Source organism: Populus nigra, chromosome 9 (genome assembly GCF_951802175.1).
Source record: "Populus nigra chromosome 9, ddPopNigr1.1, whole genome shotgun sequence".
In the NCBI taxonomy this organism is placed as follows: Eukaryota; Viridiplantae; Streptophyta; class Magnoliopsida; order Malpighiales; family Salicaceae; genus Populus; species Populus nigra.
Window position 1 is genome coordinate 15,807,019 of NC_084860.1, and position 23,015 is coordinate 15,830,033.

Here is a 23,015-nt window from a genome sequence, read left to right on the forward strand (position 1 = left end):
CAAGAGGATATGAGAACACATACATTTTCCTTTAAATAGCACATGAATACATCTGATGCTGTAGATATTACTGGTTAAGAGAATGCTTGTGCAAAAGTGCTTATCAAATGTAGATATGAGAACACATACGTTTTCCTTTAAATAGCATATGAATCCTCTTTATATGATATTCAGAAATCAGAATAAAGGTCTTGTCATATGCACCGATACTGATTTCCTATGAGTTTACTGTCCAACTGTAATATAGGAAGAGATTGTTGCCTATAATTATATGCAATCACTGTTAGGATAAGGAAAGAGAAATAGAGCAAGCTAGGTTAAATATCACTTAATCCCCGTAGCCACTAGAGCTGCTGAGATATCAGCAGCTTCATATTTTTCTTCCACGAAACTGATGTTAGAGCTTTCTTGGGGAACCACGTCTTCTCTTTTAAAACTCTCTGCACTATGAAGAAGTTTCTCACTGCCGTATTCCACCAAGCCTCTTATAATAATGGTCTTGTGGAGGCCAGCCAGTAGGTCTTCATAATCTGTATCCCCTCTTCCACCCACAAACGAAGCCTATGATAATTAATGTGCTTCGCATGAAATTAAAGCTTTGAAACTAATATCTTGTGTTGTTTTTACTCTGACAAAAAAACTACAAGTTCTTAGATTTTACAGCTGCTTCTGCCCAGAAAGCTTGGCATTGTCGGTTGGTACAGAGGAGACTCCAATTGCAATTTTCATTTGTTTGGCCATTGTTTAATTCCTTTTACATGGGATAAATAAACCCTTTTTCTCGAATTTTGTTTTGGTTGAGCCCTCTGAGTATTCTGCTAATTTAGGGACATTAATTAGAACTTTCGTTATATATACAGTGACACAATAAATGCTGATCAATCCCGTTATTTGACTCGAATTAAGGATTGATCACATATATGATTGATAATAACAAGAAATTAAAAAAATATTCTGCTATTTCAGATCCAAGGAAATGGCAGCTAGTTCAGATTCAAGGAAAAGCGTTCAAAGCATACATCACAAACAAATAAGCTAGCTAAATATGATTGAAGGTCTGGACATATCCAGTTCCTAGTCAACCAAGGAGCACAGCCAAGTGCCCCAGAATTACAGAAAGTTCAATATTATTCGTAAAAGAAACAACTCCAACATGGAGACCAACCACATGAACTACTAATTAAACAAAAAAAAATAAAAACAACTGACTGCCTTGACCATATCCTTCTAATCAGTCAAACCCAAGGCTCTTCCTTATCTCCATAACCAACTCGTGGACCTTTCCAGGTTCTGCAAGAGACTTGGCTACACTCTCTTTTTGCAGGCACCTGTTAGCCCATGCAATGATCTTGGGACATTGAGCTTCTATGCTGAAGTTTTCGATGCTCTCATAAATAGAAAACCCGCAACAGAAAGGAAGAAAGGCAATATCCACATACCCCAGAGTCTCACCCCCAAAATAAGGCTTCTCTCCTAGTTCTCCCTCCAATAACTCAAGGCATTCAAAGAAACCCTTCTTCGCCGCCTCCATTTCTTCTCCTTTTGTTGTCCATATCTTCCTAGAAAGATCATGTATCTGAAGATTCACAGCACTTCATCACAAAAATAATATAGCAGAACACAAAACCTAAGACGTGCACAAACAATATTGTCTGTAAGGATATTTACTTTCCTTAAAGATATTTACCCACATAAAATTATTATCCACCAGGATTCAATAGGTTCTTGCTCGAAAGGAGGGATGCAAAAACAAGAAGGAAAATACCAACAAGAAAATCCAGTAAGTTTAAGTGTTCAGTTAAGTGATATTTTGTGTTTTTCTAACATGGGATATACAAATATTTTTACTTTAAATACTTTAATTTAAAAAAAAACAAATATTTCTGATAAGAAATAAAAACATTTTGAAATAATCTCTGAAAACACTTTTCAATATAAAATAAAAATATTTTGAAATAACCTCCAAGAATTCATTTTTACAGCACATAATTGATATTACAGTAGCATAGCAGTAGCAAAGGAATATATATTTGTCCTCACGCAAGCATAGATACATGTATCGAAGGGGGACCACAGATTTAGCAAGATTAAAGGTATATATATCCATACCTTTTTATCAATAAAATCAGCCCAGAACATGGACTGAGCTCTTTTGTAAGGATCAGAAGGTAGCAAAGGAGCCTTGTCCCTCCACACATCACCAATATACTGAACAATAATAAGGGACTCACAAACTGGTTTTCCTCTGTGGACGAGAACTGGAATCTTCTTGTAGACTGGGTTCATCTGAAGAAGCAATGCACTCTTGTCCCTCAAGTCCTGTTCACTGTACTCATACTTGACTCCCTTCTCTGCCAATGCTATTTTGACTCTCATGCCAAAAGGGCTTGCCCAGAAATCCAGCAGTGTCACCTCATCAGCCATTGTTGTTGTGAAAAAGAGTAAAACTGAATCACAGATAGTTTTTTCTCGCCTTTCAGAATGGCTGTGCTCTTGATTGTGGAGAGTAGAAATCTTTATAGCATATCTATCTTCGCAGAAAGATGTGGCGGAAATAAATAAGTGGAAAATGTGTTGTGCTAATGCCCAGTGGGCAATTGGATACCATAACGCATTTTCATGTTTGTTCCTTTCTAGTCTTCAACTACATCACACCAACCGGTCAATGATTCCTGAAATCTCAGAGCTAATTACCCTGACAAAATGAGATAATTATTCCTAAAGTTGAGAAATTATCACCGGAATTCATATTATGTACAATCAATATATATTTTATTAGGGGGTTATAAATATATGATAACGAGAGTATGTCTTAAGTGATATATTTTTATTATTATTATTCAAAGTAAGCAATAATCTTGCCAACAAACTTTTTCAGTTTCTGCCTGAAGAAAACTAAGGATAGCTTTGGTAATTTCAAGTCAATTTAAGCTATGAGTCCATATGTCAGTGTTAGGGTGTCAGAGAATAATATAAATCATATCTTGAAACTTTAACTGACAACTTAAGCTATTGGGTTGAGATAGTTCTTTGACATGGTATCAGAGCCTTAATGACCAAGCGGTTACGAGTTCGAATCTCACCATCTTTATTTATTTAATAAAAATTAAGTACAAGGTAATGTGAGCCTATGCAAGTTTTAAGCTCAAAGGGCTTTCACTTGAGGGGATGTGTTAGAGAATAATATAAATCATATCTTGGGACCTTAACTAACAGTTTAAGCTATTGGGTTGAGATGGTTCTTTGACACAGGGAAAGCTAGAATGTGGAAACCACCAAATCTGGGCTCGAAACTTTTTAAAAAAAAAAACCTGCAATCATTTTCCTGTGAACATCAATTATTGTCATTTTCTTGAGAATTCACTATTCACGTGTCAAAAACCCTATTCTTGTCTGACCAGATGACTAGGATTTTGCTGTGTTCAAGGTATAATGGCCAAGGAGTTGCTATTTTGAGATTTCTTTCATGCTTAAATTTAGAAAATTAAGGATGTAGTGGGATTAAGGAGGAGGGACATATAACGTATCTCTATATTGTGCAAGACCCATCAAGCCGTTGCTGATTTTGGTTGGGGTATGCCTATGAAGGTGGAGACTCTTCCATTGATAAGACAGGATCAATCTCTATGCAATATGGTTATTGGTTTTATCAATGATTATCCGAAAAAAATTTCTATGCAGGAGAAGGCAGATGGAAGGGGTGGAATTGAGGTTGGCTTTGTTTTATTAAAGCATAAAATAAAGATTTTCAATTCTCTATTTGTCGATGGTACTCTTGTCTTAAACCAAGACCAGATTGCTAGTGGAGAACAGCAGTACTAGAACAGCAAATGTAGGCAAAAAAAATATATTTGACGAGTGTAATGCTCGTGACAACGTATAATTAAGGAAGTTGTTGCGTTATGGTGGCGCATGCAGCCTTCTTTGAGCTTCGATGATGCCAGAATTTTCTTGTCAGGTCTTCCTTTCAGGATAACACATGTCACCCTTCAAGTCCTGACATGGCTAGTAACCTTTCTTTCTTCCTCTCTTATCTCCTTCCCTTCCTTTCCCTTCCCTGGTTTTCAAGCAACAACCGAAATCAAAAAAAAAAACTTTGTGGATTGTGGTAGAAAAAACCCGTGAGTTCTAGTCTATTTTGTATTGTAATGTGATTGAACTACTTACAACTTGGTATAAGAAAATTAACTTGAGGATATATATATATTGAATGAAGAGGATTTGTGTGCGTTGGGTGCCCAATCTAATAAATTCTCAAACCTTCCCTTTTCCGAGCAAAAATTAGCACATCAAATACAAATGCCAACTAGCTAGTTCAGATCCAAGGAAATGGCAGCTAGTTCAGATTCAAGGAAAAGCGTTCAAAGCATACATCACAGACAAATAAGATTGAAGCTGGTCTGGACATATCCAGTTCCTAGTCAACCAAGGAGCAAAGCCAAGTGCCACAGAATTACAGAAAGTTCAATATTATTTGTAAGAGAAACAATTCCAACATGGAGAGCAACCACATGAACTACTAATTAAACAAAAAAAAAACATCTTACTGCCATGACCATATCCTTCTAATCAATCAAACCCAAGGCTCTTCCTCATCTCCAAAACCAACTCGTGGACCTTTCCAGGTTCTGCAAGAGACTTGGCTACACTCTCTTTTTGCAGGCACCTGTTAGCCCATGCAATGATCTTGGGACATTGAGCTTCTATGCTGAAGTTACCGATGGTCTCAAAAGTATAAACCCCGCAACAGAAAGGAAGAAAGGCAATATCCACATACCCCAGAGTCTCACCCCCAAAATTATTGGTGGGAAAAACCACTGGTGGTGGCTTTTAAACACTTAGAGGGGATAAAACACAAGGTTTTATTACAAAAAACACAAGCTTATACTTAATTAACACAAAAGCTTAACAATACACACCATCTCTTTCTCTCTAGTGTTTCTCTCTATTCTCTTCACACATAATAGCATAATCTCAGCTTGCTATTTATACACAAATTCAAAATACAAAAATTCAAACTTTCCAAGTGTGAAGCGGCTGGTGGCTGCGGCTGGTGGCTGGCGGCTGCGGTTGGTCGGTGGGTGGTTGCCTTCCTTGACCTTCTGGATTGAGTTTAAGTTTCAACAAATCTCTCATTTAAACTCAATCGAGGGATATCATGCCAAGCATGAACTTCAGTCTGATAAATATTTCTCCCTTCAATGGCTTTGTATTTTTGCACTTCTTCTTTGTCTTATAGACCCATTTGACACCTATTGCTTTATTGCTTTCTGGTGGATAAGTCAGCTTCCAGGTATCATTCTTCTCAATGGCATGCATTTCTTCATCCATTGCTTCTATCTTCTCTTTTGTGATAGATTTGTTGAAGCTAAGTGGGTCATTATCTGCAAAGAAACAAAATAGAGTTGTATCTTTGATGACTTGCGTGGCATCGTACAACTCGTCTAGATTTCTCATCCTTCTTGGTTCTTCTGATGAGGATGTTGATGGTGGTGTTGATGATGATGCTCCTGGTGTGTTCCTCCTGTTGAATACAGGGAATCTGTGTACCGGAATTTGTGGTTCAGCTGCTGGCACAATCGGTTCTTTGACAAGTATTGTTGGTACTTCTTCACCTTCAAGGATCAAATCAATGTTGATCCATTTGACTACTTCTTTATCATCATTCCATTCCCAAGATTTATCTTCTTCAAAGATAACATCTCTACTCATAATCACCTTCTTCGTGATAGGATTATACAGCTTGTATCCCATCCTTTTTTCACCATATCCGACAAAGATGCATTTCTCGCTTTTATCATCGAGCTTTCTCCTTCTTGCATCTGGGATCTTTGCATATGCCACACAACCAAAGACTCGTAGATGAGTAACACTTGGTTTGTGACCACTCCATGCTTCTTCTGGAATGACTCCTTACAAACTTCTGGTTGGGCAGCGATTCAGTAGATACACTGCACATGATACAGCTTTAACCCAGTATTGTTTGGGCAACTTCTTTGTTTTGACCAGACTTCTTGCCATGTCAAGAATCGTGCGATTCTTCCTTTCAGCTACACCATTCAGCTATGGTGTATAAGCTGGTGTTGTCTGATGTCTGATGCCTTGTTGTGTATAAAAGGCTTCAAAGTCATTTGCTGTATATTCTCCACCTTGATCAGATCTCACGGTTCTGATCATGTAGCCACTTTGCTTCTCCACAATTGCTTTAAAATCTTTAAAACAATTGAATACTTCTGACTTCCTTTTCAGAAAGTATATCCACGTCTTTCTACTAAAATCATCAATAAAAGTGAGGAAGTACCTATTTTGTCCAGTCGACATAGGTGTTATTGGGCCACACACATCTGTGTGTACTAACTCCAGTGGCCTTTTTGCTTTCCAGTTGACTTCTTTGGCAAAATTGGATCTGTGATGTTTGCTGAGGACACAACTTTCACAGACTTCATCTGGATGATCAATGTGAGGCAAACCTTTGACCATCTTCTTGCTTGCTAGCATCTTCAAACTTGTGAAATTCAGATGTCCAAGCCTCAGGTGCCAGAGCCATTCTTCACTGTTGGTGATGGCAATCAAACACTTTGCTGCATCATACTGGATGTTCAAAGGAAACATCATATTTTTGGACATTTTCACATAGACAATTAATCTCCAATTGTTGTCTCTAATTGTCAGATGACAATTCTTCGAGTAAAAAGTATATCCTCTCTCCAAAAGTTGATCTAAGCTGATCAGGTTCTGCTTTATGGCTGGGACATAATACACATCGGCGATGTAGCTGGAATCGTCGTTCTTCAATTTGATTTGGGATGCTGCCTTTACCTTTGAATGGAACCTTTGAGGTATCTCCAAAAGTAACTAGACCTTGCTTGGTCTCATCTAGATCACCAAATAACTCTCGGTAGCCACACATGTGATTGCTTGCTCTAGTATCTAGATACCACATATTTTCCTGTTTCTCGCCAAGTTCTTGTTGGACAAGAAATGCAGCTTCTTCTCTGTCATCCTTCTCTGCATAGTTGGCTTGCTCACGTATCTCCAACAGAGCTTTCCTTCTGCATTCAGTGCTATAGTGCCTAAATTGATTGCAACTATAACATTGGATATTCCTTTTGTCACGGTTATTGTAACCGCCTCCTCTTCCTCTAGGAGTGAATGTTTGTTGTCCTTTACCTCCTCTGGTGGTGTTTCTACCACCTCTTCCTCTAAAGCTTGTATTCCAAGAACCTCTTCATTGGAATCTCTGGAATCCTCCTCTGGATTGTTGACTTCCTGCTTGAGTGGTATATCCACTTGTTGAAGTCTCCCCTTGCTCATATCTGTCCTTGAGAGACAGCTTTGCTTGTAAGGCATGCTCGATGACCTTATCTCCATTTCGCTTTACAATCTTCTGCTCATGAGCTTGCAAAGAACTCATAAGTTCATCCACTGTCAACTTGTCCACTTCTTTGGACTCTTCAATGGCGACAACAACAAAATCAAATTTTGGATCTAGGGATTTCAAAATTTTCTCAGTAATTTGAGAATCTATGATGGCTTCTCCATTTCTCCTCATCTGATTGACTATCACCATAATCCTTGTGTGATAATCAGAAATAGATTCTGAGGACTTCATCTGCAATAATTCAAATTCACCTCGTAAGGATTGGAGACGAATCTTCTTGATTCTGTCAGCACCTTTGTATTTTTATTGGAGAGCCTCCCATATATCATGTGATGTTTCAGCGGAAGCAATGATCTCGAACCTGTCTTCATCAAGACCTTGATAGATGATCGTCTTTGCTTTGTTGTCTTTCTTTCTGTTGACTTTCAGGGCTAGCTTCTGTGCCTCTTGTAAAGCATCTTCTTCTTCTTTCGATTCTGGTTCATCATAACCATAGTGTACAATCTCCAAACACTCTTGAGAACTAAGGAATGCCTTTAATCTGATGCACCAACTATCATAGTTGTCTTTGGTCAGCTTCGGGATGAGTGTTTGTGTACTTTCTGTAGTCATTTTGCTCTTTAAATGACTATATCACCTTCTGGGAATTGAATTTGGCAAAACAGACACTGTAGATCGATCCGGAATGGTCGAAATAGCAAGGAACCGGTCTGACTTTGTATAAATCGGGTCAGAAAATGGGTGAACCGGTCAAAAAACCAATTCTGTACGGCGGCGGGTCGCTGGGTTGAACTGGGAATATTCTGTGGAATATTCTATCGGCTCGGCTTCAGCTAATATCGGCTTGGCTTAGCGGCTCGGCTTGAAAAGGGAATATTCTCGGGAATATTTTTCGGCTCGGTTGGAGGCTCGGCTTAACGGCTCAAATATGGCGCGCGTGTGGCTCAGTCGTCGTCTACCTCGGGGCGCGTGGGATGCACGTGCGAAAACAGTGCCGAATATTCAAGAGGCGTGTGTGGCTCACCCCGGTGTCCGATTGAGCTGATTTTTACGACAATGAGTTCGTATGGATGAGATCTACACGGTGGAATGATCAAAACTTGTTTTTGATAACTTTGAAAATTCAGATATCTCCCAAAACACTTCTGTTTTCTGACGAACGAGGCTCTGATACCAATTGTTGGTGGGAGAAACCACTGGTGGTGGCTTTGAAACACTCAGAGGGGATAAAACACAAGGTTTTATTACAAAAAACACAAGCTTACAATTAATTAACACAAAAGCTTAACAATACACACCCTCTCTTTCTCTCTAGTGTTTCTCTCTATTCTCTTCACACATAATAGCATAATCTCAGCTTGCTATTTATACACGAATTCAAAATACAAAAATTCAAACTTTCCAAGTGTGAAGGCGGCCGGCGACTGCAGGTGTGGAGGCGGCTGGCGGCTACGGCTGGTGGCTAGCGGCTGCGGCTGGTCGGTGGATGGTTGCCTTCTTTGACCTTCTAGATTGGGTTTAAGTTTCAACAAAAATAAGGCTTCTCTCCTAGTTCTCCCTCAAATATATCACTCAAGGCATTCAAAGAAACCCTTCTTTACCGCCTCTAGTTCTTCTCCTTTTGTTGTCCATATCTTCCTAGAAAGATCATTTACCTGAAGATTCACAGCACGTCATCACAAAAATGTAGTCCTAATTATGTAAAAGCAAGTAAAATGCCAAAAATATCACAGAATAATGTTGGGAATATAATGAATAGAACATAGTAGAACACAAAACTTAAGTGTGTGCACAAACAATGTCCTTAAGGATATTTACTAACGTAAGTTTCCTTAAAGATATTTACCCACATAAAATTGTCCATTAGGATTCAGTAGGTTCTTCCTCGAAAGGAGGGATGCAGAAACAGCAAGAAAATCCAGCAAGTTTAAGTGTTTTAAGTCAGGTGATATTTTGTTTTGTCTTTAAAAATACAGGTGTACATATAATGTTTTTATCTTTAAAAATGCAGGTGTATATATAAACTTATAGCCCATAACAACAAAGAAGAAAATAAATAGAAAAATTAAAATATGCAACAGCTAGCTGGCTAGAAAATAAATGGTAGACTATGAGCTTAGAGTCGTGTATATATTTTATATTTACAAGGAGAAAATTATATTTTTTTAACGTGGAATATAAAAATATTTTTACTTTAAATACTTTAAAGATAATTTTTTCAATATAAAGTAAAAATATTTTGAAATAATATCTGAGAATTCATTTTTGCAGCACATAATTGATATTACAGTAACATATATAGCAGTAGCAAAGGAATATATATTTGTCCTCACGCAAGCATAGATACATGTATAGAAGGGGGACCAGAGATTTAGCAAGATTAAAGGTATATGTCCATACCTTTTTATCAATAAAATCAGCCCAGAACATGGACTGAGCTCTTTCCTGAGGATCAGAAGGCAGCAAAGGAGCCTTGTCCCTCCACACATCATCAATATACTGAACAATAATAAGGGGTTCAAAAACTGGTTAATTTCCCTCTGTGAACGAGAACTGGAATCTTCTTGTGAACTGGATTCATCTGCAGAAGCAAATCACTCTTTCCGTTCATCAAGTCCTGTTCACTATACTCATACTTGACTTCCTTCTCAGCCAGTGCTATTTTGACTCTCATGCCGAAAGGGCTTGCCCAGAAATCCAGCAGTGTCACCTCATCAGCCATTGTTGAAGTGAAAAAAAATATCACTCGATCATAAATAGTAGAAAGCAAGACTTTACAGCAGACTTGCTATCTTCATTTGCAGAGTGTATGTGGTTGTGATAAATCGTGGAAAAAGTTGCTAAGCTATAATCAAGGATATTAATAAAAAAGTAAGCAAAAATTATATTTAGAATAATGTTTCATTTCATAGCATGAAAACGCCCAGTTATTAAGGCCGGTTTGCGTTTCTTTGATTCAAAGTGAGTTTTTTGAAAATTATTTTTTAAATTTTTTTATGTTTGTTTATTATTAAAAAAATTAATTAGTTAAAAAAATTAATTAAAAAAATATAATTTAATTTTTAAAAAATTTATTTTTCTTTTAGTTTAGACATAATATATTTTTGAGAAGTTATGAAAAATATAAAAATATCATATTATTAGCTAATTATATCAAATTTGATTTTTAAACTTTTGATTGCTATATATTTTGTTTTAAATTTTTTTTTAATTTCATCCCTTAAAATTTGATTTTTATATTAACTTAGTCTTTATTTTTATGATTGTTATTTGCTTTCCTCTTATTATTTTTTTAATTGAAATTTTTTATCTATTAAAATTGATTCTTATTTTTTTTATTGTTATATTTATTTAATTTGAAATAATTTATGAAATTATAATTATAATTATTTTAATTTCATCATCTTTCAACTTTTTTATCTGTTAGATTTTATTTCTATTATTTTGATTGTTATTTATTTTATTTGAGATAATTTATTAAATTAGATTTTTCTTTTAATTTTATTCTCATTCAATTTTTTAATTTGTAAGATTTATTACTCGTTATTTCAGTAAACTTGAAAAAAAAATATTAATAAGTTATTTTCCATTATATAATCAAACATTCAAACATTGAAAAATATTTTTCAACTTCTTTTCATGACACTATCAAACATCGAAAAATAATTCATTTTCTAGGAATTCACTTTTCAAAAAAACCCCTTTTCAAAAAAAAATATTTTCTAGCAAATAAACAAGACTTAAAACCAAACTGATTTTACCACCCAAAGTTTAAATTTCAAGTTATACGAGTTAACTCGGAATAGTTTAAAGAACTTTTAAAAAATATTTTTAGTTTTAATATCTTATATGAAATGTTAAAAAATAATATGTAGATATAAATTATATATATTGTAAACAATAAAATTTTAAAAAAAAAACTTAATTTTTTTTATTAGACATTAAAAATATAATATATTAAGATTATTTCAACCGTTGAAGTATTTTTTTTTAAATCCATATCAACTTTTTCCTTTTGAACACGCACACATACACACATATAATATCATATTATAAAATATTATTTTAATGTTCATAGAGTAAACAATAACGTGAAATTACGCTTTCTTTTATGTTTATTGTATAATATATAATGTATAATGAATAGAAGGCATAGGATAAATTACAATTCACTCCTTGAGAGTTGCATGTTTTGTTTATTAACAACCAGAGCCTCATATTTCTTTTATTTATTTAAGCACAATTTATATAATTAAAATTTGATTCAATCAAGGAAATACGAAACCATCAATTAAATTTTAATTAAAAAATATTTATAATTAAAATTATTTAAATTTTAAGATTTTAAATGAAAATGACCCTGCTGGATCTTAAAAATCAATTGAAGAGGTTCCGAAACTTTGATTTGATGGGTTTTTTTTTTTCAAAAGAATTGTCTTAAAGCAACGTCTAGTTGATTTGTTATGCAATGCACAAGAAAGATAAAAGTAAAGTTTTATTTTGTGTTTGTCTCATCTATGAGAGGATTTTATAACTTAGATAAAAACATAAAATTTTAGATTTTTATGAAGAATCTAGATTTATAATAATACTAGAATATAATTCAATACTCAAGAAGTAATTAAATACTAATTTAACATACTGAATGTAAATAAAAAATTTAATATTTAAAAACTATAAGATTTAGATTTATTAGATGATCTTTGTTTTGATTATAACCACATATTTGAATGTCTTGATAAAAAAATATGTAATTATATTCTTTTTTTTCTTTTTCTTTTTTGATAATAAAAACTGGATTACAAGCCTTCTATTTAATGTCTATTGGTTACTGCATGCTAGTAACTATTTACTATTTACTAGTAAACAGGTTTTGAAGTTATTACAAACTTAATTAAATTATAATGCATTTGTTGTTGATTTATTAAGTTGTTGTTGGGTATTTTCTTCTTTCTTTGATCTTTTTCAAATAGAAAAAACTGTAGTAAATTGTCTGGTGACCACCCATCTTCTTCATATTTTTTTTATTCTGAGGATGTGTGACTTCAAGTGCTCTCTTTCATTTCTCCAAGTATTATATCTGCTTCTTTTGACAACTCTGAACTGTTTCTATTATGTATTCTAATACCAAACTTTGTTCTCCATTGTGTATTATTAGTTCAACTTATAACCAAATTTTGTTCTTCTTGGGCCTTGTTTATTTTTTCGTTTCAAAATTTTTTTTGAAAAAAATTAAAAAAATTTATTTTTTATTTGCTTTAAATTAATATTTTTTTAGTGTTTTTATATCATTTTGATGTGCTGATATCAAAAATAAATTTTAACAAATAAAAAAACATCATTTTAATGCATTTTCGAATGAAAAATATTTTGAAAATCAACCACAACCACACTCCCAAACAAGCTCTTAATCTGGTTCAAACATTTGTCAAGTCTAGTCCTTTCTTAGGTCTGTATTTCTTGTCTTTAGTATAACATCCAGTCAATGATCTTTCTTGGATTATCTTGTGAAACTCGTAATTTAAATTATAAGATTAGAATAACCTAATAAAAAAAATCATAAAGCTCATTTTTCTTAAAAAAATATTAACCCACGTTAACTTTTCAAACCTATGACCTGGGTATTAGACTGAAAGTACTATATCTGGTAAAAACCATGAAATTTAATTCTCAATCAATCAAATTATGAATGATAAAATTCAAAAACATAATTTTAATTATAAAAAATAATTAAAAAATAGTAATTAAAAGATCAAAGATCAAATTAAAACATAATAAATTTTATTAAAGGATGAAATTGAAAACAAATTATTTTTTTAAAAAAAGACCAAGAACAAAAATAAAAAAATAAAAAAAATAAGGATTGAAGTGGAAATCCTTATAAATTGGAGGACAACTCTAAAACATTGCATGATTGTCGCAAACTTTGACCGGAGAAGAGAGAAAAAAGAAAAAAAAAAGTGTTGTTAATGACAAACTATGCCATTAATAATCATATATGCCGCTCTAGAAGAAAAAGGATATGACGACACTTTCGATGACACGATAAAAGGAGGATTTTGGCTTCTGAAAGGTGTCACATGAGCCAACAATTTTTTTAATATTATTTTTATATTTGTTCATATACCAGATTATCTCTAATATGACCTGATATTAACCAAAAAAAACACGGTGAAAAGATATAAAAAAAACTCTTTTACAACAATTTTAAATTTTTAAATGATTTTTGATCGTTCTATTGTATTTTTTGAAATGAAAACGGATTTTCTTTTTTATTTTTAATTAATTTAATAATGATTAATAAGTATTCTAAAAAAAATTTAATTCCTATGACTAGTTTAAGAGTGTGTTTGGTATTGTGGTTGCTGTTGTAGTTGTTGTTTGAAAAAAGTTGTTTTATAAAAAGTACTTTTAGTTGAGGTTGATTTGGAAAAATATATGTTTGGTTAAAACTGTGATTGAAACTGAGGTTGAGTAAAAAGTAGTTTAATGTGTTTGGTTAAAAAAATACTTTACAAATTGAGGTTATAAAATAATTAAATATATTGATGTATGTATTAATATTGATGGTTTTTAATTTTAATATTGTAGATTTAACTACCATTATTACATTATTAAATAAATAATATTTTATATCAAATATTTTTTATTATTCCATTAAATTATCTACAATTTCATCACGTATGAAATTCATCTGATAAGGACTATAGTTTTCATAGTTTTTTGAGTGCACAACAAAATCAAGTAAAATATCATCAGAAACAGAATAGGAATTGCGATCAAATTCCACAAGTGTTACGTCATCATGCGATATTCTTCTAATTTATGTAGTGTTATTAAATAATATTAAACATTATTTTTTTTAGTAAAACATAATTTTAAAAAAATTAAATTTTTTTTACCAGGTCGGATGCGGTCCCATAAATTTTACTCACATGAATAGTGTAAAAAAAATTCACTTGTCACTGTTCACGTGAACAGTGCCAGGTGAATGCTTCTCGCGGGTGAATTATAATTCACCTTGGGACTGTTCACTTCTTGAGTGAACAGTGTCCAGGTGAATTATAATTCACCTGGCGTCACCTGGCATGGGCACTGTTATGAACAGTGCCCATGTGAATTACAAGAGAAGCAGCTGGAGAGAAGCAGCTCCCAGCTGCTTGTATAAAACGCCGGTTTCATGTAAAAAATTATGGGACCCACCAACTAATAAATTGTTGTTTATATGTTATCAAACGCCTGGCTTACGCGGTTTGCTTTAAAAGCAAAAGCTACCGCGTAAACAAACATCCTCTAAAGCTTCTTAGAGGGAAGGCTAAGACCATGAAAGCATTATTTATGTGAATAATATTTTAAACTGACGGTCTACAGTGTTTTTTTTTTTTTTTGTTTCTTGTTTTAGCTTTTGGTAATTTAAAAATAAATCTAAGTTACTAAATTATTAGATTAATTTAGGAATCATTAAATTAACCCCTTTTTTCAGTGTATTTTAAAACCCAATATAAATTAAGTTTCGGTTTCTTAAATTAAGCTATTACACCGGATTTAATAACAATCAAATGGATAGGTATAATTAATGTTTGCCAAAGATCAACGTGGTGGATTGATTGACACTCGTTGATTGAGCGGCTTCTGGGTTGCCACGCACTACATTCTTGATTCTTTTTCCTCGAGCTGTCAATGGTTGTAGCGTCGGGATAGTATGTTAGGGACATTTATCAACTTTTCTTGACAGGGAAGATAATTTACTCTGATGAAATTGATGAATATTTATATGGAATTGATGGATATTTTCTGGATTTAATAAATAATAAATAAGGTATGAATATTATAAAACTCAATTTAAAATTCATCTGAATTTAATCTGAATTTGAGCATGCTCTATTTGCCCTACCTGCAGTGCCTTGAAGTTCATGCTCAAAACTTCCTAGCATGTGCAGCGGTGGTAGGTAGCCCAAGCCGATGGAGCTCGACCAAAATACACAGGGCCTGATGAGTCACAGCCTGCAGCTCCTTTACAGGATGATCAGTGATCATGAATGCAAGCTTGGAGAAAAAGAATAAATGTTGCAGAAAGTTGTTCACTGCCAACCAGATCTTGACACAAGTTTCATTAGTACATATGTATTTATATCATAACCACCGACTTGAAGTTCAACTTTACAGGGAGAAAACCACATCCCAAGTCAGGCACGACGAGGTGCCCTCTCGGACTATAAGCACAAGGCAGGCACAGCCAAGTGCCCTCCCAGACTAGAAACACAAGGCAGGCACACCTGTCTGCCCTCCTTATTTAAAACATAAATCACTCAGAACACAAGTAAAACTTCTTAACAGGAAATGGCACATGCCTGATCTGCATGTTGTTCTTTCTTCTACTCAATACCAAACTGCTTCATCAGTATCAGAACGAAATCATAGACCTTTTGTGGATCTTCAAGAGCCTTGGATACAGTCTCTTTCTGCAAGCACCTCTTACAGTAAGCAATCATCTTCGGACACTCGGCCTCTATGTTGAAGTTTCCGATGGTCTCATAGGCATAAAACCAGGAATAGAAAGGAACAAGTGCTATATCAACGTAGCCGATGGTCTCGCCCCCAAAGTAAGGCTTGTCTCCGAGCTCTCCTTCCATCAACTTGAGGCTGTCAATGAAGTCCTTCTTGGCTGCCTCCTGTTCCTCTCCTTTTTTCGTCCATATCTTCCTCCCAAAGTCATATATCTGCAGATTCATACCATCACACAAAGGTAAAAAAAAAAAAAACAAAGACTCTTTGGAATCACAAAAGCCAAAAGTAGCCCCAAACCCAAAGTCCTCGTTGAGATTTCCTTGTTAACTACAGTAATTAATACCTGTTTACAGGGTAAAGCAAAATAATTCACTGTCAAAAAGTGCACAAATCTAACACAACTAAATTGAGGAACAGTGATGGTGCCCAGAATGTTCTCTTTTACTAGGTTGAAGGTGACTGGAAGTAAAAAATCAAATCTTTGAGAGCAAAACCCAACCAACCAAATTAGAAGGCTCTGGACGTTTTTTTCCCACCACAATAAAGGAAAGCTTGATCAACAGGAAATTAACCTCAAGTGTCACTGTCAATGATATATTTTATGATACTTGAGGGTGAGTGGGTGGCTACTGAGTACTGACAACCCACCTGTAGCCAATAACTCATCCAGATAGAAATATCATCACCTGAGTCCAAATTCTTATCTTCGTTGCAACCTTCTATGACATTTTTTTATGTTTTCCTGTTGAATCTTTAAAGCAGTTGGATACAGCCAATTTGGTAATCCTTGTACAAAAACATCCCGCCAACCTCTACTTTAATTCTCATGAATTCGCCATAATAAAAATATAGTTCATCAATTAGAAACCTTAAAGACCAAATTTTTTTTTTATCAACAAAAGAAAAATCACCGCCAACAACAATTGAGATGAACATAAACAGAATTTCCACCAATCCATATCATGATGCCTAATTTCTTCCTTTGATATTAATCTTAGTGCTGTACAATTTTAATTTTTGTTTTATGCGATTCTACTTCTTTCAAGCTGATCGAATTTCAAAATACGTTTAATCAGATCATAGATAAAATCTAATAAATTCAAGAACAAAAAAGATGGAAGTCTTTAAGTGCAAAGAAACACACCTTCTTGTCAACAAAATCAGCCCAGAACCTAGCCTGAGCTCTCTGGTGCGGATCAGAAGGCAACAAAGGAGCGCTATCCTTCCACACCTCATCAATATATTGAACAATAATAAGTGACTCACAGACAGGTTTCCCATTATGGACAAGAACTGGGATTTGCTTGTTAACAGGATTCATTTGAAGGAGCAAAGCACTTTTGTTCCTCAAATCTTCTTCACTGTACTCATACTTGACGCCCTTTTCAGCCAACGCTAATCTCACTCTCATACCAAATGGACTTGGCCAGAAATCCAACAGGGTCACTTGATCACTAGCCATTCTTGAAGTGAAAAGGAAGATGTTGCAACTTGCAAGTTAGGGTTCTTTTGCTTTGTTTTCTTGGGATACAAATGTGGTTGTGCTCTGGCAGTACCGAAATGCGAGTATTTGTAGTTCGGAAAAAGACTGGAGTGAGTTGAGTTGATTATGGCAGATTTTTTAGGGTTGAATGATTGAACGGCGGAGAATAATATAACTTATATTTTGGTTTTGTTTAATATTTAAAATTTTTAGTGTGGAAAGGCATAGTTACAAGTCTGAATTTTATTATTTTTAATTAAAATTTAATTATTGTATTTGAAGATAAGAGTTAAAGAATAAGAAAAATCAAGTGTAGATCTGTGTAATTTTGAAGTTATAACCTGAAAAAATTTCACTTAAAAAAATATTAAAAATTAAAATAAATTATATCTTAAAAAATAATATGCATCTATATAAATTTTAAATTTAAGCCGCTATCACTCTAAAAAATAAAATAAATTATATATAAAAAAATAGGATAAATAAAATAATTTAAAATTCAAATACCTTTTATTTAAAAAATAATTATTAGAGAATAAAATATATCATGTCATGTTATCTTGAGGAATAAAATATGGTTATTTACAGACTGCATGAGAGAGATGTCTAATATGTCTGCATAGTACGTTATCAAGGACCCCATGCTGTTTATTTTCTGGGCCTTGCCATGGCATATCTTTTTTCCCTGCAAATTATTGAAATCTCTCTCTTTTTTTTTTCTTATAAAATTTGATTAACTAATGACTAGATTTGTTTTTATGTTTTAAAAATATTTTAAAATATTTTAATTTTTTTTATTTTTTATTTGCTTCAAATTAATTTTTTTAGTGTTTTTAGATTATTTTTAATGTACTGATATTAAAAATAATTTTTTAAAAATAAAAAAAATATTATTTTAATATATTTCTGAGTGAAAAGCACTTTAAAAGCCAACTACAACCACATGGAACCGAGGTTTTCTAAGAAACAAAAGGTGCGTTAAGTAATAGATTTTTTTTTCCATTTCAATTTTTTTTATTTTCTTTTCCAACAAAAAAAATAGAAAAATTCATTCTTTTGTTAAGATGCATTTTTTCCATTTAAAAAAAAAAGAAATGCATGAAGAATATAACTAGTTTTCATAAAAAAAATCAAAACCATAACTTTTAATAGTTATCTTGATATTTTTTATTGTGATACTCTAGTTATAGAATATTACTTTCACTCTATTCAAATAAAAAACTACCATAAGAAGCTATATTATTAACTTTAAAAAATATATATTAAATTTATAATAAAAAATAAATTCATGCTACTATCTAAATATAAAAATATTGAAAAAAATAATTTTAGTCTTTTATAGTGCTAAAGAGTTTTCATATATGAAAGAAAAAAATTATAATTTTCATGTCTTTTCTTTATTTCAAAAACTAGTAAAGAAAAATATTTTTTGAATAGAAAAATATTGTATTTGATCATATGAAGTTTCGATTTTTATTTTTATAACCCTAAATGTTTTAAAGTATTACTCAATTTATCTTGTAGTTGTCTCATGCCTACTCATTGCTGCAATCACCAAAAAAAAAAAAAAAAAAAAAAATTGGCCATTGCATCATCTCCTCCAATTAACTAGGAAATAAAACGAAAACGGAATTTCTAGATTTCAAAACCCATTTCAGTCGAAGATTAATTATTGGGTGTAGCTGGGACAGCAGAGTAATCTCGTAAATAAATAATTCTTTTTTAAAAAAAAAAAACTTGAAATTTGTAAATAGTTTCTGCCGGATTCAGACGGCATGTACAGCACTATCCAGTAGCCAAAACCTTGCTTTCAAAATAGAGGCTGAAGTATCCCGGCGTATCTTTCATGCTCGAGGCTTTTTGTTTTTTTCCCCCATTATATTTGATTTTCGTGCATATTCAAAAAATCAAATTAGCACCTTGCTTCCATTTTATTATTTTATTAGAAGTTTTTAATTATTTTGAAAATAAGACAGGTTACTTTGTTTTTTTTATATTTAATTTAGTTTTTTTTAAATTAAATTAAATTAATTGAACATCTAGGTTTAGCAGGATTCCAATTGAAAATCCAACAAATCAGCTTGCCGAGAAATCCAACAAAGTCACCTCATCACCAACCAGTGTTGAATTGAAAAAGAAAACGATGTAAATGGTTATGCTTTTTTCTGAGTGTGTTTGTTTTAAAGGTTAAAATTGAGTTTTATGCATGATGCTCCCTGGAAAACTAGAAAAAACAAGAAAAATTAATTTTTATAGTTAAGTTTTGTGTATTAAAAGATTGTATTCTACCTCAATTTCAACTATAAAAACTAAAACAAACACATTTGAGTGTATTGGGTGAGAGATGTGGTGATTTTTTTAAAAAAATACAATTCTCTTAAAACATAAATTATACCTTTAAAAGCTAAATATATATATTTTTTTGTGTGAATAAAAAAAAAACTAAAATCACCTCCAAACTAAACACCATCAAAACATAATATCTTTCAAATGTGGGATTTGAAACTCATTAGTATATATATTCTATATTCCTAAGAAAAAAGTCGTGTTTTTTCAATGTTGAATAAAAAAATCTTTTGGTTTAAATACTTCAAGTTAAAAGGATAACATAATATCTTTTCATTGTGAGATTTAAAACCCTTTCATATATATACTCAATGTTTTCATGAAAAAAGTTATGTTTTTTTAATGTAGGATTTGAAACCCATTAGTATATATACTTTATGTTTTCAAGAAAAAAGTTGTTTTTTTAAAGTGAGATAAAAAAAATTTTAGTTTAAATACTTTAACTTAAAAAGTTAACATAATATCTTTTTAATGTGAAATAAAGTTTTTTTTAAATATTCTTTTAAATTTCATAATATGTATAATCTATATTTACATGGATTTTTTCATATGAAATATTACAATTTTAATTTTTTTTTTAATTTTTTCAGGTTAATCCGGGTTGACCCGAGTTGACCCATGAAACCCACGACCCGGCCCCTTGGCCGGGTCAACCCCCAAGCCAGGTTTAATAACTATACCTGTAAAGGTATGATTTTAATACTTTTGTTCTCTGAGAGTTGTACTACACAATAAACATGAAAAATAGAAACTTACACAAACACACATGGTAAGAAATGGTTGAAATTTTTTGAGGTTGTTTGATATAATTTTTGCTTCTATCTTTTAAGTATTTTTTTAAAATATTTTTAATTTAAAAAATTATTAAATTAATAGTTTTTATAATTTTCACGTCCTAATTTTAAAAATATAAAAATAATTTATTTTGATATATTTAAAGTGAAAATTATTTTGATAAGCATTTTGCACAATAATAAAAAACACATTTGAGAAGTTGTTCGGAATTGTATTCTAAATGGCATTTCATGAAAATTTTAATTTTTTTAAATTAGTTTTTTTTTTATATTTTCGGATCATTTGGACCGTCAAAATCAACTGCATCACGTCGAACAACTTCCACATATTTTAGTTTTAAACCTGAGTTAGATAGGGAGTTAAGCTGAATGATTTGTTTTTGTCAGTTTCATCCAATGTTTTCTTAGGCACCGTTTGGGAACGCGGCTGCGGCCGCGTTCCCAAAAAATTTGAATTTTTTTTTTTTTGCTAAAATTTAATATGGTTTGTACGTTTTGGATCGTTTTGATGTGCTGATGTCAAAAATGATTTTTAAAAAATGAAAAAACATCGTTGGCATGCATTTTGGCACGAAAAGTTATTTGAAAAGCACCTGCAACCACACTGCCAAACACGCTCTTAATTTCATTTAAGTTGATTGTATCATGTTGAAACAACTTTCATACAGTTTAATTTTTAATCTAGGCCAAATAAAAAGTTGGTTCATGAAGTTTTTTTCTATTAATTTTGTCCTTATATTTTATTTTATCATTGATCAATTTACCTTTTATACTGATCAAGTTGATTGGTTCACACTAGTGAATTATAATATAAAATAAAATGTAATTTTCTATTATTAATAAAAGAGTAATCAACAGAGATAAAATAAAATGACTAAATTATATAATATAAAGTGTAATTTTCCTTATTGTGAAGCCAGAAATATTTCTGTTACAAGTTACTTAGCTTGATTTAACCTGAATGATTAGTGTTTTTTTTTTTTGGGTTAATGGTGTGAAAATTGACCCTTGTAAAGTCGCATAACCGAATGAAAAAAATGGCATAGACAAAAAGTCGATTTCTACTGCTCATAGCCTTGTTCTTTGCCATCAAATATTCCAGTGTGGTGGGGCAACACGAACCTCCCATCACTTTGACCTCCCTTTGTATCCCTCTTGAGCGTGTTTGGCAGTATGGTTGCAGGTACTTTTCAAATAGCTTTTCATGCCGAAATGTATGTCAATGATATTTTTTAATTTTTTAAAAAATCATTTTTGATATCAGCACATCAAAACGATCCAAAAGGTACAAACCGCACTCGCTTTTAGCAAAAAAAAAAAAATTTCAAATTTTGACGAAACACAGGTACAAACACAGTACGAAACGTTCCCTCACTTCCTAGAAGTTGTGCATCATCAGCTCTTTTTACCAGTCTTAAAAATGATGAAAGGGAGACACTGATAGCGGGTCATAGACGTTGGAATGGGACAGCTCCATTTCCATGGGCCAGAAGGGTTGTCGGTGAAGACTAAGAAAGGAGTCGTGTTGTGAATGCCCCCACAGTTTCTGGGGTTTCAAATCACACAGTCAGATTCTACAATACTGTTATGGGACCTGAGTTTTCAGTTGACAATGCCAGTCAGCTGGATGGACAGATTATTTCTTCATTCTAATCACTATTTACAAGGAGGATAACAGTAATTATGGCCCTGACGACGCATCAGAGGTATATATTGTCGCCTGCGAAAGTTGAGACTCTGCTAACTTGCATGGAGTCTGTGGTTAAAAAGGGTTAAATTGTAGTTGATTCCATCAAAACATATGAACATCTGGAAAATCCTTTATGAGAAATGTCTTGTTAGAGTAATTTTCCAGTGTGTCTGGACACTGATTTCCAATAGACAGCGTTAATGAATAGTAAAAAAACAAAAAAGGTGGAATGCGCGCTTTAGGGTTATAAAAATCCAGTATAGAATTACAAAATTACAGTACAAATTAAACAATCATCATATGTTTATAATGGTTTAATCTGTAGTTATAAGATTTGATTTAGAAGTTGACATGGCGAAAGCCTCTGGTACAAGTTTAACGGTTTAATTTAGGTTTTTTATTTTTTTGTTAATTCATAAAACAATATTAGAAACAAACTAAGTTTTTTCACTAAGTCAACCCATGTCAAATCCCAGATTAACGAATTGGGCCGGATCTTATTATTACTAATTACAGGAAGACCAACGTATTTCTTTATTACAATCACGCCTTAATGACAAACTTACCATTGACATGGAAATCCAAGCTACTGTACGTATTCTCTTCAACTCCCTTTACCAACTCAGACCATCGATGAAGTCTCAGCCATCCACATCCGTGGAGAAACTAAAAAGAACAAGACAGTCTTACTCTTGGAATTCCAGGCCACAATTTATTCTAGCCGTGCAAGAGAAGCTGGAATTAAGTCCTATGTTCATACTCTGTTTTTTTTCTTTTTTTCTTTTTTCGAGCTAATAGGCTTTACAAATCCTA

At 32.7% G+C, this 23,015-nt stretch overlaps 2 protein-coding genes and 1 pseudogene across 2 annotated transcripts; all 3 read right to left on the reverse strand.

Annotated features, from left to right (window-relative positions):
- Positions 1-967: 967 nt before the first annotated feature.
- LOC133702981 (probable glutathione S-transferase) lies at positions 968-2,526 on the reverse strand. The gene is made up of 2 exons (XM_062127355.1): positions 2,110-2,526; positions 968-1,576 (listed from the first exon to the last, which is right to left on the reverse strand). The coding sequence occupies exons 1-2, from the start codon at positions 2,422-2,424 to the stop codon at positions 1,232-1,234; spliced, it is 660 nt and encodes a 219-aa protein (XP_061983339.1). The 5' UTR covers positions 2,425-2,526; the 3' UTR covers positions 968-1,231.
- A 1,927-nt stretch (positions 2,527-4,453) lies between these two features.
- LOC133702982 (probable glutathione S-transferase) lies at positions 4,454-10,225 on the reverse strand (annotated as a pseudogene).
- A 5,223-nt stretch (positions 10,226-15,448) lies between these two features.
- LOC133703480 (probable glutathione S-transferase) lies at positions 15,449-17,507 on the reverse strand. The gene is made up of 2 exons (XM_062128034.1): positions 17,034-17,507; positions 15,449-16,101 (listed from the first exon to the last, which is right to left on the reverse strand). The coding sequence occupies exons 1-2, from the start codon at positions 17,349-17,351 to the stop codon at positions 15,757-15,759; spliced, it is 663 nt and encodes a 220-aa protein (XP_061984018.1). The 5' UTR covers positions 17,352-17,507; the 3' UTR covers positions 15,449-15,756.
- Between the last annotated feature and the right edge of the window lie 5,508 nt (positions 17,508-23,015).